Source organism: Antennarius striatus, chromosome 3 (assembly GCF_040054535.1).
Source record: "Antennarius striatus isolate MH-2024 chromosome 3, ASM4005453v1, whole genome shotgun sequence".
In the NCBI taxonomy this organism is placed as follows: Eukaryota; Metazoa; Chordata; class Actinopteri; order Lophiiformes; family Antennariidae; genus Antennarius; species Antennarius striatus.
The window spans coordinates 29373478-29387721 of NC_090778.1; the positions used below are offsets into that span (position 1 = coordinate 29373478).

At 53.1% G+C, this 14244-nt stretch overlaps 2 protein-coding genes across 7 annotated transcripts; both read right to left on the reverse strand.

Moving 5' to 3' along the window:
* Nucleotides 1–1467: 1467 nt before the first annotated feature.
* Nucleotides 1468–8693, reverse strand: elmod3 (ELMO/CED-12 domain containing 3). Of its 4 annotated transcripts, none has more exons than XM_068310645.1 (12): nucleotides 8634–8693; nucleotides 7946–8199; nucleotides 7494–7562; nucleotides 7339–7417; nucleotides 7068–7130; nucleotides 6295–6383; nucleotides 6081–6204; nucleotides 5866–5988; nucleotides 5630–5760; nucleotides 5010–5086; nucleotides 4712–4912; nucleotides 1468–4396 (listed from the first exon to the last, which is right to left on the reverse strand). In XM_068310645.1, exons 2-12 carry the CDS (start codon nucleotides 7979–7981, stop codon nucleotides 4186–4188), a joined length of 1203 nt encoding a protein of 400 aa, XP_068166746.1. In that variant the 5' UTR covers nucleotides 7982–8199; nucleotides 8634–8693; the 3' UTR covers nucleotides 1468–4185. The 4 variants fall into 4 exon arrangements, with proteins under 4 accessions (XP_068166746.1, XP_068166747.1, XP_068166749.1 ...); XM_068310646.1 differs by having other exon boundaries at nucleotides 1469–4396; nucleotides 7348–7417; XM_068310648.1 differs by having other exon boundaries at nucleotides 1472–4396; nucleotides 4785–4912; nucleotides 7348–7417.
* Nucleotides 8694–10737: 2044 nt separating this feature from the next.
* Nucleotides 10738–13410, reverse strand: star (steroidogenic acute regulatory protein). 3 transcript variants are annotated; one of them, XM_068310638.1, is made up of 7 exons: nucleotides 13029–13404; nucleotides 12842–12955; nucleotides 12641–12771; nucleotides 11537–11695; nucleotides 11283–11467; nucleotides 11122–11215; nucleotides 10769–11034 (listed from the first exon to the last, which is right to left on the reverse strand). In XM_068310638.1, the coding sequence occupies exons 1-7, from the start codon at nucleotides 13090–13092 to the stop codon at nucleotides 10915–10917; spliced, it is 867 nt and encodes a 288-aa protein (XP_068166739.1). In that variant the 5' UTR covers nucleotides 13093–13404; the 3' UTR covers nucleotides 10769–10914. The 3 variants fall into 3 exon arrangements, with proteins under 3 accessions (XP_068166737.1, XP_068166738.1, XP_068166739.1); XM_068310636.1 differs by having other exon boundaries at nucleotides 10738–11034; nucleotides 12842–13410; XM_068310637.1 differs by having other exon boundaries at nucleotides 10738–11034; nucleotides 12641–12955; nucleotides 13029–13408.
* Between the last annotated feature and the right edge of the window lie 834 nt (nucleotides 13411–14244).

The following is a 14244-nucleotide window of genomic DNA, read 5'->3' on the forward strand; positions in this document are numbered from 1 at the left end:
ACACACACACACACAGTCACACACACACACACGCACCTATACACAGACACACACACACACCTATACACAGACACACACACACACACCTATACACACACACACACCTATACACACACACACACACAGTCACACACACACACACCTATACACACACACACACACAGTCACACACACACACACACAGTCACACAAACTCACACACACCTATACACACACACACCTATAGACACACACACACACACACACACACAGTCACACACACCTATACACACACACAGTCAAACACCTATACACACACACACCTATAGACACACACACACACACCTATACACACACACACACACACACACACACACCTATACACACACACACACACACACAGTCACACACACACACCTATACACACACACACACACACACACACACAGTCACACACACAGTCACACACACACCTATACACACACACACACACACACACACACACACACCTATAGACACACACACACACACACACACACACCTATACACACACACACACACACCTATACACACGCACACCTATACACACACACACACACCTATAGACACACACACACACACACACCTATACACACACACACACACACACACACCTGTGTGCTGACTCAGCAGGTTCCTCTGGACCGTCTGACGAGCCCCAGACGTTGAACCAGAACCTTCAGAGGACCTCCTGGAGTTCCCCCAACAGGGACGTCACAGAATGACCCGACCCCTTGTGACCCCACCCCTCATGACCCGAACCCCGGTGATGGAGCAGCAGAGGACCCCCCCTCGACCTTTGACCAGAGGGCAGCAGAACCGGTTCACTGGTTTGAAGGTCTGGAGACGTCAGCTGATCTGCTGCTGGACCGGTTCTTGTGACCCCCCCAATGTAAAGTGCCGTTCATGGACGCCCTCTAGTGGCTAAATGTGGGACCTAACTGATGGACCACAAGACAGGAAGACTCCCCAAACCCAAAAACCTGAAACCCCCCACTGAAACCCCCCAGGATGAAATAATCCTGAAAATAAATAGTTCTTTCAATTAGTAGGAGAGTCCAGTCAGTAAAAACAGTCAGTAAAAACAGTCAGTCAGTAAAACAGACAGTAGACAGTCAGTCAGTAAAAACAATCAGTAAAAACAGTCAGTAGACAGTCAGTCAGTAAAACAGACAGTAGACAGTCACTAAAAAGGCAGTAAAAACAGTCAGTAGACAGTCAGTAAAAAGGCAGTAAAAACAGTCAGTAGTCAGTAAAAACGTAGTAAAAACAGTCAGTAGTCAGTCAGTAAAACAGACAGTAGACAGGCAGTAAAAAGGCAGTAAAAACAGTCAGTAGACAGTCATTCAGTAAAAACAGTCAGTAAAAAGTCAGTAAAAACAGTCAGTAGACAGTCAGTAAAAACAGTCAGTCAGTAAAAAGTCAGTAAAAACAGTCAGTAGTCAGTAAAAACGTAGTAAAAACAGTCAGTAGTCAGTCAGTAAAACAGACAGTAGACAGGCAGTAAAAAGGCAGTAAAAACAGTCAGTAGACAGTCAGTCAGTAAATGTAGCCACAAGAAGACACAAGCCAGTGTCTTATTGTGCCGGTCCCAAGCCCGGATAAATACAGAGGGTTGTGTCAGGAAGGGCAGCCGGCGTAAAACTTTTGCTAAATCAAAGATGCGAATCAAACTTATGACTTCCATACCGGATCGGTCGAGGCCCGGGTTAACAACGACCGCCATCGGCGCTGTTGACCTACAGGGCGCCTCAGAATACAGGTCTCTTGTGTGTTCCTAGAGTCAAAAAGAAGTCAGCTGACCAGAGGGCCTTCTCCTGTCGGGCCCCTTTCTTGTGGAATAACCTCCCTATAGGTATTAGACAGTCTGGATCAGTAGATGTCTTTGTGTGTGTGTGTATAGGTTACAGGGAGAAGAGATCAAGAAGGTGGAGGATTTGAGGTACTTAGGGTCAACAGTCCAGAGCAATGGAGAGTGTGGAAAAGAGGTGAAGAAGCGTGTCCAGGCAGGATGGAACGGGTGGAGGAAAGTGTCAGGTGTGATGTGTGATAGAAGAGTTTCAGCTAAAATGAAAGGAAAGGTGTACAAAACTGTGGTGAGACCAGCGATGTTGTTTGGTCTAGAGACAGTGTCCCTGAGGAAAAGACAGGAGACAGAGCTGGAGGTAGCAGAGATGAAGATGCTGAGGTTCTCTCTGGGAGTGACCAGGATGGATAGGATCAGGAATGAGTCCATCAGAGGGACAGCACATGTTAGAGGTTCTGGAGATAAAGTCAGAGAGGCCAGACTGAGATGGTTTGGACATGTCCAGAGGAGAGATAGTGAATATATTGGTAGAAGGATGCTGAGTTCTGAACTGCCAGGCAGGAGGCCTAGAGGAAGACCAAAGAGGAGGTTTATGGATGTAGTGAAAGAGGACATGAAGGTAGTTGGTGTGAGAGAAGAGGATGAGAAGACAGGGTTAGATGGAGGACTCTGATTGGCTGTGGAGACCCTGAAGGGAGAAGCCTGAAGGAGAAGGAGAGACGGTCAGTCAGTAAAACAGTCAGTAGAGTCACACCAGTCTAAACAGCCTTTCTTTACCCTCCCTACAGCTGACAGAACAGCAGCAGACACGTCAGTATGAAACACCTACAATCAGCGTCTCTGTGGTAACCATGGCAACCGTCACACTTTCAGATGCAGCCGAGTGACGTGTGGAGGTTCACGCCCCCCTAGGTGTCACACCTTTCTTCCTCCACCTGGTTCTGGTCCCACCACCGATCCAGAAACCAGAACCGGATCAGAACATGATTGGCCCCTGCTGAAGGCGGGTCCTGGTCGGAGGCGGGGCCTCGGGCCCTCAGGTCGTCATTACCTGGGGTCACGTTCGCTACAGTCATGGGTTCCATTTGGAGCCTCATGCGCCACCATCCAGCCAGCCCCTCCCACACATGATGACTCCACCCACCTGTGACGCCAGGTGGGCCACCACAGCACAGGATGACATCATCAGGAGGCGGCACCCGTCCGTGACACGCTGACAGGCATGTGGGCGTGGTTCCTCTGGGCTTGTCATTTCACCGGTCGGCGTTCTGTTTCTGATGAAACCGACGGGCGTGACAGGGGAGGATCTAAACCCGTCTGGGGGGCGGGTCTAAACACCTGTCAGTGTTTGAAGCAGAACGGCACTTCGTAACGTCCAATCACAGAGGTGAGGGGCGTGTCTTGAGGTAAGCATGTTTGGGTTTAATGCCCTGACAGTCACACTAACAATCAGCACCTCCACACTCATTACACGGACCAGAATGCCGAGGGGCGAGGAGGCGGGGCCACCACGCTTTACAGGAGAAACCTGATGCATACTCAGTGGAACCAGTTCCAGAACCAGAACCTGGAACCAGGTCCAGAACCTGGAACCAGATCCAGATCCAAACCCAGAACCAGGTCCAGAACCAGAACTTGGAACCAGTTCCAGAACCAGAACTATATGTATAACTATATATAAGTAGATATATATACAGTATATATATCATCGTACACGAGGTCGATGGCATTTGACCTCTGCTGAGAGGAAACCACATCACCCGTCACGCCTGAACCAAGCCCCCAGTGTGGGCAACGGGTGTGTGTTAGAAACATATATGTACTGATCCAGACAATGCTGTAATGAGCTGCCCCCCCCCTATGCTACGCTAACATCCTGGGGTCAGCTCGTCGTTCTTCTACCCGGTAGAGTTCAAGCAGCTGATGATTGGCTCCTAAACCCAGAGAGGTGCGACCTTTGACCTTCATCCTGTTGGAGTGACATTGTGTTTCTGACCTGCATCAGCTGTTTAAAAAAATTAATTAATCATTAATTTAAAAAATCATAGAACTCTGAGACCCCCGAGGTCTAAGCTAATCAAAGTGCAGCCCCCCAGCGGGTGGGAGGAGAATTGTTCAGATACGGGTCCCAGATCAAGACCTGGGGGGTTCTACTCTGATCTATTCACAAACACCACTGTTCCATCACTCACAGTCCGGCTCAGATGAGCCTGGCTTCACTCAGTCCGGCTCAGATGAGCCTGGCTTCACTCAGTCCGGCTCAGATGAGCCTGGCTTCACTCAGTCCGGCTCAGATGAGCCTGGCTTCAGTCAGTCCGGCTCAGATGAGCCTGGCTTCTCCTTCCATGTCTAGCGGTAGATCACACACTCCTGTGAAGTGCATCTCCTTCACTTTGCCTCCCTGTTCCATCAGGGCTCCGCCCCCTTGCTCTGCCAGTGTGGGGGAGGGGTGCTGGGCCTGAGGGTCCGGCGAGGTCCCACGAGGGATCCTGCCTGCCCGCCTCTCCTTCAGGAAGACCTCCAGGCGGCGCAGCATCTGCTTGGGATTCTTCTTGGCAAACAGCTCCACTTCTGAGAGGTTAGAGAACAGAGACCACAGGAACCATCATCATCACCACCTTGTCATCACCATCATCACCACCTTGTCATCACCATCACCATCATCACCACTTTGTCATCACCATCACCATCATCACCACCTTGTCATCACCATCATCATCATCACCACCTTGTCATCACCATCATCATCATCACCACCTTGTCATCACCATCACCATCATCACCACCATCATCATCATCACCACCTTGTCATCACCATCATCATCATCACCACACCAAGGAATTATCTGAGCTGATGATGTGAATTATTTTAGCTCAACAACGTACTGAAGAGGTAGTGAGTCAGTGTCAGTTAGAAGGCGTGTCACGACGGACCAATGGGAGCTCAGCTCTGCTTCACCTTTCAGCACGAAGCCGGAGTCGTTGATGGTCTTCTGCTGGTTCCTCCACAGCTGGTACAGGTGCAGGTAGGTGGCCACGTAGAAGTCGTTCAGCACCCCCACCACCTGCTGACGGCGGTTACACTCCCTGACCACACACAGGAGGGGGTATGAACACACACACACACACACACACACACACACACACACACACACACACACACACACACACAGTGAGGACTCACTTGGACAGGGCCTCCTCTCTGAGAACCTGCAGGGCGATGCGGGTCATGTTGATGGACATCACGCTGAATGGAAAGTTCTGGATCAGAGAGGATGAGACAGGAAGTTCAAGTCCACAGGAAACACTTCCAGAGGAAGGAAAACACAGGTCAGAGGTCAGGGTCAGCCTAAAGCAACCATGTCTTTCTGAAGGATTAGTCTAACCTGATCTCTGAATCCCAGGTTCAACATGAACCAGTTCCAAAAGGTAGGACATTTACCTGCGTAGGACGTGGTCCTACCTGTGTAGGACGTGGTCATACCTGTGTAGGTGTGGTCATACCTGTGTAGGTGTGGTCATACCTATGTAGGTGTGGTCATACCTGTGTAGGTGTGGTCATACCTATGTAGGTGTGGTCATACCTGTGTAGGTGTGGTCCTACCTGTGTAGGTGTGGTCCTACCTGTGTAGGTGTGGTCCTACCTGTGTAGGTGTGGTCATACCTGTGTAGGTGTGGTCCTACCTGTGTAGGTGTGGTCCTACCTGTGTAGGTGTGGTCATACCTGTGTAGGTGTGGTCCTACCTGTGTAGGTGTGGTCCTACCTGTGTAGGTGTGGTCCTACCTGTGTAGGTGTGGTCATACCTGTGTAGGGTGCTGTGATAACTTGTAGATGTCTCGAGCCAATGGGAGGGTCTCTGGGTCCATCACAAAGTAGAGAGGATGCATCAGTCCCAGGAACCCGGTCCCACGCAGGTCGGTGGCCGGGTCCATCCCTGTGGATCAGAACCGACCCGCTTCACTCAGGCTGAACATCTGGTTTCCAGGACAACCGGTACCGGTGACCCGGTACCGGCCCAGGACACCTGCACCCGCCTCACCCTGGAAGCCGATGCTCTCCCAGTGCCCCCCGTAGCGAGGACAGTCCAGCTTGCTGCCCACCAGCCTCTTGTAGACGGTCTGCAGGACCCGCATGTGGACTGCCTGGCTATTGTCCACCTGGCCTACACACACACACACACACACACACACACACACACACACTCGGTTGATGGAGGCCCCCCCCACACTGATGATCACACACACCTGTACTCACACTGGGCGATGGCGAACACCAGGTCCCTCTCCTCCAGCAGCTCCCTTTGCAGCCGGGGGGGCCCGAACAGGAAGCGTGTAACGGCGGCCAGACCTGTCCTGCGAACGGTGGGCTGGATGTTCTTCTGAGGGGGGGGGCAGAGTTCAGGTGAGACTAACAGCCAACTGGGACAGGGTGGGACTCAAACAAAGCACCACTGCCTCTGGCCCCTCACCAGCAGGCCCCCCAGGTCCGAGGTCTGGAAGAACTGCAGCGCTTCATTGAAGGAGATGACGGGGGTGGGGCTCGCGTCCTCGGTCAGAGCTGGGGGGTCAGTCACATGGTTTATTCTCCAGACAAACCTGGTGCTGGAACACTTCCTGTTGCACTGAAACATTTACTTCCTGTTGTGCTGAAACACCTCCTGTTATAACACTTCCTGTTTCGGCTGAGACACTTCATGTTGCACTGAGACACTTCCTGTTTTTGTTGAGACACTTCCTGTTTTCGCTGAAACACCTCCTGTTGCGCTGAAACACTTCCTGTTTTCGCTGAAACACTTCCTGTTGCGCCGAAACACTTCCTGGTTTTGCTGAGACACTTCCTGTTGCGCTGAAAAACTTCCTGTTGTAACACTTCCTGTTTTCCCTGAGACGCTTCCTGTTGAACTGAGACACTTCCTGTTATAACACTTCCTGTTTTCGCTGAGACACTTCCTGTTGCACTGAAACACTTTCTGTTGCACTGAAACACTTCCTGTTGTAACACTTCCCGTTTTCCCTGAGACACTTCCTGTTACACTGAGACACTTCCTGTTATAACACTTCCTGTTGCACCGAAACACTTCCTGTTGTAAGACTTCCTGTTTTCCCTGAGACACTTCCTGTTGCACTGAGACACTTGTAGTTATAACACTTCCTGTTTTCGCTGAGACACTTCCCGTTTTTGATGAGACACTTCCTGTCGCACTGAAACACTTCCTGTTGTAACACTTCCTGTTGCACTCACCTGGGTGGGCGTTCTCCAGAGCCTCCCACTCCTGCCGGGCCTTCTCCAGCTCCTCGTCTTCCTCTGCAACAGAAACAAAGCAGTGAAGGGGGCGTGGCCCACAAGCCGACACCCAGCCAGGTGGGGGCGGGGTCTCTGGACTCCATCAGACTCCTCAGAATCCCGTCTGGACTCCTGGGGGGCATTCCCTGCAGCACTTGCTCAGGTACAGCTGGTATCCAGGCTCCTCACCCCCCCTGAGGGATGATGTCAGACAAGTGTGTGATGTTACCTGTGTTACCTGTGGGTGTGGGCGTGTCCCCCCCAGCCATCAGCGTCTGCAGGAGTCCGTTCTGCTTCAGCGCTGCAATCTAGACACGGTCAGGCGAAGGGTTAAAACGATGTGGGACCGTCAGCAGTGACACGTTAGAGGTCAGAGGTCATTACCGGCAGGAAGGTGAGCGGCGCGCCGCCATTGGTCCGGTCAACGAGACGACCCGTCAGTCCGTTCATCACCTGAGGAGAAACGCACCAGGTCAACAGGCGACCCCACCTGGGGTCAGGGGGTAGGGGGTAAGGTCAGGGGGTAGGGTTCAGGGGGTAGGGTCAGGGGTCAGGGGGTAGGGCTGGCGGTGGGTGTGTCCACTGGGGACATTGTCTAACGGGTTGCATTCATTGGATGAACCATTCATGCCCTAACGGGGGGAGGGGGGGGCGCAGAGACGCATCAGAGGCCTCATCAGAGACGCTCTGGGGAACTTCCTGTCCACTAATGAGGCCCTGGGGTACTTCCTGTCAACACGCCTGTTCCCATGAGGCCGTGCTGCACCGGGGACACACTATAGAGCCGGTTAGCGCCGTCATGCTAACGCTACACACAGGAAGGACAGAGGTGTTACCTGAGCACAGGACGCCCCGGTGGCGTCTCCTTCCATCGTGTGCGAGGCTCCTCCTCCCTCACGGGTGGGCGGGGCCGATGGCGTCGCTCCCCCGCCCCACCGGGCGATGCCGTCCCGGGACCAGACCCTTCATCACCGCCAGGCACCAGAACCGCAGCCGGGTCACATCTGCAGCCTCACACGGAACAGCACACCACGCCCAATGGGAGGCGGGGTCAGGGTCAATGGGCGGGGCCAGGGATGGACTTCCTGTCCTGAAATGAGCCCCAACAGAACCGTCTGACCTCAGATTCTGACCCCGGGTCGGTCTGGACCCTCAGCTGCTAACCAACGCAGTGCCGTGACGTCACGACATTGTAACTCAGTTACGTCATGTCACTCGTGTCATGACGTCATCTGTGTGGAATGGAAGCACAGATTCAGGCCCCCCCCCCAGCGGGAGACGCGGCGCCTCCGTCCGTTAACGCAAACCGGTGCAAACCCCCGCCAACACGGACAGCTTCCGGTCCGGTAACCCGCCCCCGTCCGGCTAACGGGCTAGCGCTAGCCGAGCCGCACCGGAGCGGGACGGAGTCCGGGTCCGACCGCTCCCGGTCGACCCCCCCGGTCACCGGCGGCTCTGGACCCGCCGCGAACCGGACCCGCTCGGTTCGTCCTCCGGTTCTGTAGGAAGAAGCGTTAAAAGTACCTGAGCGTCTCCTCCAATCTCAGCTCCCTTCCCCCGTCCAGCGCAGTCAGCCCAGATGCATCATGGGAAATGTGGTTTCTGGGCTCCCCGCGCAGTTTCATTACGTCATGTGTCTGTGGGCTCAGAGCTGCTCCGCTGGAGTTCAGTTTAAGAAGGTTGTCAGGGACAACAAACATCATCCGGGACAGAAAATGATGAAAAATTGTTTCAGTCAATAAATAAACTTTATTGATCCCAAACTGGGAATTCACCAGTGGTATTAGTACTAATAGTAGTAGTGTTATAGTAGTATACTAGTAGTATGGTATTATAGTAGTATTATAGTTGTATAGTAGTAGCAGTAATAGTAGTATTACAGTAGTAGTATAATAGTAGTATAGTAGTGTTATAGTTGTAGTAGAAAACAAATGTATTGGTTTATAAACCAAGCCAATGTAATCAAACATCACCATGGTGACGTATCGACTTTGTGTCGGCCAATCACAGATGGCGCTGGGCGGGCATTGTGAAGCCGTAGATGAATGCTAGCAGGCTAACTGGAGAAAGAAAGCTAACTACTGGTGAGACTGGGAGAGGAGCTAACGCTAAAGGAGCTAACGCTAAAGGAGCTAACGCTAAAGGAGCTCACGCTAAAGGAGCTAACGCTAAAGGAGCTAACGCTAAAGGAGCTCACGCTAAAGGAAAAGGCTCCTGTCCAAAGAGCAGGTGTTAAAGAAATGTTAGAGAAGTGATGGTTCTGTTAGTGACTACATGAACACAACTGTATGGAGTTACTAAAGAGCGTTCTGTCAGCCCCCCAGTGCATTGTGGGTACTACATGGATTGTCTCATTCCAAACAGAAACCATATCTGGACAGACTGTTGGTGCTAGCAGCTAGTTTCACTCACTAATGGTTGTTCTGTGTGTGGTTCTGTTTGGACCCTCTGCTCTGAACATGAACATTGTTAACAGTTCTGACTCTAGATGGTGTTACCTGGAGTCCATCACAGGTGTTTCTGCTCCTGACAGAGCAGATGTCTTACCCTATGTTGGTCACCTGATTCCTGCTGGCAGATGGCCGTGATTGGTTGGGCGCTTGATTGACAGGTAGTGGGTGGAGCTAGTGACAGCACGAGACTTCAAGTGAGCTTATTCAAATATAAAGGAGGGGGTTGTAGTAATGTAATGTTAGTTATTTAGTCCTTGTTCGGGTTAGGGTTAGCAGTTCACCAGACGTCTCTGGACCTCTGCTGTGAACGGAGGTGTGAACGGCGTGGGGACTGGATCCCAGCCCCCCCTGGACTGTCTGTGGGGGCCTTGGCACATTAAACCGGCTGATGTCCAGCTCCAGTCAAGGATGAACAAACATTAAATGAAGGCTGGGGCGTCTCAGGGCTCAGACACAACCGCTACACAACCTGTGACGTCGTCCCGTCGGGGGGGTGGGAACCCGTGACCCCCCAGCCTTGTTTACCACGCAGTGTGGCTTCACAGCACAGCAGCAAAGAAGAGGAGAGCAGGACTTCCTGTTGGGGAGGAGCTTCAGCGTGACCTGCCATTGGAACGGTGCTGCCGGTGCCTGATTGGCTGATCACCTGAAGCAGGAAGAGGTTCTCTGAGCTGATTGATTGGTTGATTGATAGAGTTGTGTGATTGATTGATATTGTGTAGAGATGTTTACCGTCCGTTTGTGTTTCATCTTATACTTGTGTTGTACTACCTGTTGTACTACCTGTTGTACTACCTGTTGTACTACCTGTTGTACTACCTGTTGTACTACCTGTTGTACTGCCCGTTGTACTACCTGTTGTACTGCCCGTTGTACTACCTGTTGTACTGCCCGTTGTACTACCTGTTGTACTGCCCGTTGTACTACCTGTTGTACTGCCTGTTGTACTACCTGTTGACCATTCGTCTGAGAGGACTGCACTTTCATCTGTGCTGTATGGAGGGGGCGTGTATTTGTTGCCCCCGGCCCCCGGGGGCCCCCCAGCAGTGATGACACCAGAGCCGCTGTGGTTCACTGGTTTATTGATTAGGCGTTGCAGTGTGATCCATGAACCAATAAATAACCTCTAGAATCGTTAAAGTGCAGTTTGACAGCAAACGGGGGGGGGGGGGGGGGGCTGAGTGGCGTGTGGCCACGCCTCCTAGGTGGGTGGGTGTGTCACGTGTCACAAACAAACAAGATGCTAAATGTCACCACGGCGAGGACAACAGGAAACACACAGGTGGTCACGTGATCGGGACTCCCGTGGTGACGGCTGCTGGTGGGGGGGACACACTGCCACCGGGCCTGTGTCAGCAGGCCTGCAGAGCCCCCCCGCTGCCCGGCTCCGCCATCCTCTGCCTCAGGTGGTTGGCGAAGTCCACCTGCGTCTGGGACAGCACCTGGTTGATGACGGACTTGGGGATCCAGCCCTGCAGGACACGAAGGGTTAACGCCGCTGCAGCAACAGGAAGTGATGTCACAGCCCCTCTGTGCACCGCCCCCCAGTGGCTACGCACCTTCAGGTCCACGTTGAGCAGCCAGGTGAAGTGGGTCTTGTTGGGGTCGTGGCTGCAGGGCCTCATGACGATGCAGGTGGGGCCGTTCTCCGCCCTGGACAGGAAGGACCAATCAGCACAAAGCACACGCAGCCTGAGGCTCCGCCCCGCCAGTGACTCACCTGACTACGCCCCTCTGCACTGGCATCTGGGGGTGCTGAGTGGACGTCCCAGCCAGGAAGCAGGTGGAGCCGCGGCGTTTGGCGCAGCGGACGCTGACGAAGTCTCGGGGCCCCACCAGGTTCCCGGGGGTGTCCCCCGACACCTCGTGGGTCACCAGTGTGTCCCGGCCCACCTTCTGGAGGATCTGTGGCACGGGGGGGATGTCAGCTCCAGGGAGGGAACGGGCGTCACGCCCGAACCCCCCCTCGCTTACCTTGACCTGCTTGACGCGGGGGTTCCACTCCCCCATGCGCTCCATGTTCCCCACCAGCTCCTGGTACAGGTGGGCGGGGCGCTGCTCCAGCTCCACCTCCAGCCGGAACACCTTCCCCACGCCCGGCAGTGTTTTGCTCAGGACGCGGTCGCCGTTCGCCTGAGAGAGACACATTAACCGTGCGCGCAGTGTCTCCGCCCCCACAGCGGAACCCCGCCCCCACAGCATAAGACCGCCTCTAAAGGTTCAGCTGAGCAGACAGCAGCCAGACGTTAGCCTAGCCTGCTAGCCTGGTTCTATACTCACTGACAAACATTAGCCTAGGACACACGCGTCAGACCTAAGGCCAAATGTGCCCCCCCCCCCACATCATTTCATGTGGAGAGAATAAGAGGTCAGAGTGTCTTAAAATAAATGGGTCAAATAGGTGGTTTGACCAAAAACTACATTTCCCACAATGCAGTAGTTCAGCCCATCTTAACTCTGACTAAACGTAGTGAACAAAGTTAACGTCCTAACTTGTGTCTGGTGTTATTTTTCTTTATTGATTGATAGTTTGATCCTTGATTGATGGAGTTCTGTGGGTTTAATAACCTGACAAATTAAAAGGATTTATGTTAGAACATTAAGGAGTAGTTACATTTAGTTACATTACACTGAGTTACATTTAGTTACATTTATTAGTTACATTAAGGAGTAGTTACATTTAGTTACATTACACTGAGTTACATTTAGTTACATTTATTAGTTACATTAAGGAGTAGTTACATTTAGTTACATTACACTGAGTTACATTTAGTTACATTTATTAGTTACATTAAGGAGTAGTTACATTTAGTTACATTACACTGAGTTACATTTAGTTACATTTATTAGTTACATTAAGGAGTAGTTACATTTAGTTACATTACACTGAGTTACATTTAGTTACACTTATTAACTACATCTGGCCCTTTGAGGACAGCCGTTATGAATTTGACCCCCCCGGTCTAGACTGTTAGTCTGTCTCTATACTCACCGCCAAACGTTAGCATAGCCATTAGCTGTCTCTGTACTAACAGATGAACGTTCGCCTAGCGTTAGCCTAGCTTTAGCCGTACTCACTGCCTCCGTCTCGAGGCTCCACCCCCCCTGCTCGCTCAGGATGCTGATGGCGGTCTGCAGCGCGTCCTCCCCCTGCTTCACGTAGGACAGCTCCTCCTTGCTGTAGCCCCGCCCCTCCTCCACCCGGGAGCCTGGAGACAGACAGGAAGTGAGCGTCCTGGCGTCGGGGAGCAGACGTCATCTCATTGGTGGGGGACTCACTGAGCAGGGAGCTGCGGCGCCGGACCTGCCCCATCCAGCTGCCGGGGCCGGGGCCGGGGCCCGCCAGCCGCCGCAGCTCGTGGTGCAGGGCCACCATGGCGTTCCTCCTCAGACCTGGGGGGCAGACGTTCTGCGTCAGTTCCTCCACAGCACACGGTGTGGGTGTGAGGGGGGGCTCTGGACTCACCTGTCATGTTCCTCAGGTGCCGGTAGGAGATCCCAGCGCACAGCTTGAAGGTCGCAGGAAGCATCAGGAGATCAGGAGACACGATCAGGATCCACTGCTGGGGGGTCTGTCTGCAGCCTGCCGCACCACCCTTTATAAGAGAAGAGCACCACAAGGACACACACACACACACACACACACACACACACACACACACACACACACACACACACACACACACACACACACACACACACACACACACACACACACCTCACTGCTCAGATGGCCATGTTGTCAAGGTTGGCCGGCGGACACGACGAGCATGTTTCACACCCCAACACTGAGTCAGATAACATCCAGTGCCCAGGCCCACACACACACACACACACACACACACACACACACACACACACACACACACACACACACACACACACACACACACACACACACACTAGGGAACATGAGTGATGAGACCCTGAGTGACTCACCGTCGCTTCACGGCCCCTCAGCCCAAACACTTGAAGGTAAACGCCCCCCCCCATAGCCCCCCATGACTCGGCACTGATGACACACTACAGCTCGACCTTTGACCTCAGTCCTTCCTCATCGTCAGAACCACGTAGAGTCCAGAGGTGTGAACGACGCCCAGACGCTGCTCTTCATTGATTATTGATCAGCCCTGTTCCAGTGGGAGGGGCTAATGATGTCAGCTGGGGGTGGCTTACGGGCCCAAACAATGAGGAAGTAAATCTAACATCAAAGTGTGATGTGGAGACTGTTCACACCCAGTCAGCGGTGGGCTCGCTGCCCTGGAGGGTTCACACCTGTCTGAGGCCCGCTCACCTGTTTAGCTAGCGTTGCGCGGCGTGTTCTCACAGCCAGGCTAACTCCATCCGACAGAATGGCGCCGCTCTGGAGGGAAAGTCCTCCTGCACAGCGTCACGCGTGAGCTGGGGGGCAACGGTTCACACGAGTGTTGGCATGGAAACCAGCCAGGAGAGCAACAGGCCATCTGATTGGTGCGTGAGAGAAAACAGGAACTGATGGAGACGACAGGAGACAAACGGCCGTCACCTTAACCTGTGACCTGCCGTCCCTGAGGCCCCCCCGCTAATGGGAACACGTCGGCCTGCAGCTAACGCTAATGCTAAACCCACACCGGCCCGGAGCTAATCGCCACCCCCCCACACCGTGGACAGAGCTGCACCTGTCTCCAGGAACCTGACGGCTG

What these genes read in the sequence shown, in the direction of transcription:
- elmod3 (XM_068310645.1), bottom strand. Translation starts at nt 7,981, where the DNA reads ATGGAAGGAGACGCCACCGGGGCGTCCTGTGCTCAG. An exon ending in TCTGGAGAACGCCCACCCAG is followed by an intron (nt 6,384 to 7,067) that starts GTGAGTGCAACA and finishes CTGACCCCCCAG; the next exon opens with CTCTGACCGAGGACGCGAGC. An exon ending in TATCACAGCACCCTACACAG is followed by an intron (nt 5,087 to 5,629) that starts GTATGACCACAC and finishes TCTCTGATCCAG; the next exon opens with AACTTTCCATTCAGCGTGAT.
- star (XM_068310636.1), bottom strand. Translation starts at nt 13,092, where the DNA reads ATGCTTCCTGCGACCTTCAAGCTGTGCGCTGGGATCTCCTACCGGCAC. An exon ending in CCCGCGTCAAGCAGGTCAAG is followed by an intron (nt 11,468 to 11,536) that starts GTAAGCGAGGGG and finishes CCCGTGCCACAG; the next exon opens with ATCCTCCAGAAGGTGGGCCG. An exon ending in GTGCAGAGGGGCGTAGTCAG is followed by an intron (nt 11,216 to 11,282) that starts GTGAGTCACTGG and finishes CTTCCTGTCCAG; the next exon opens with GGCGGAGAACGGCCCCACCT.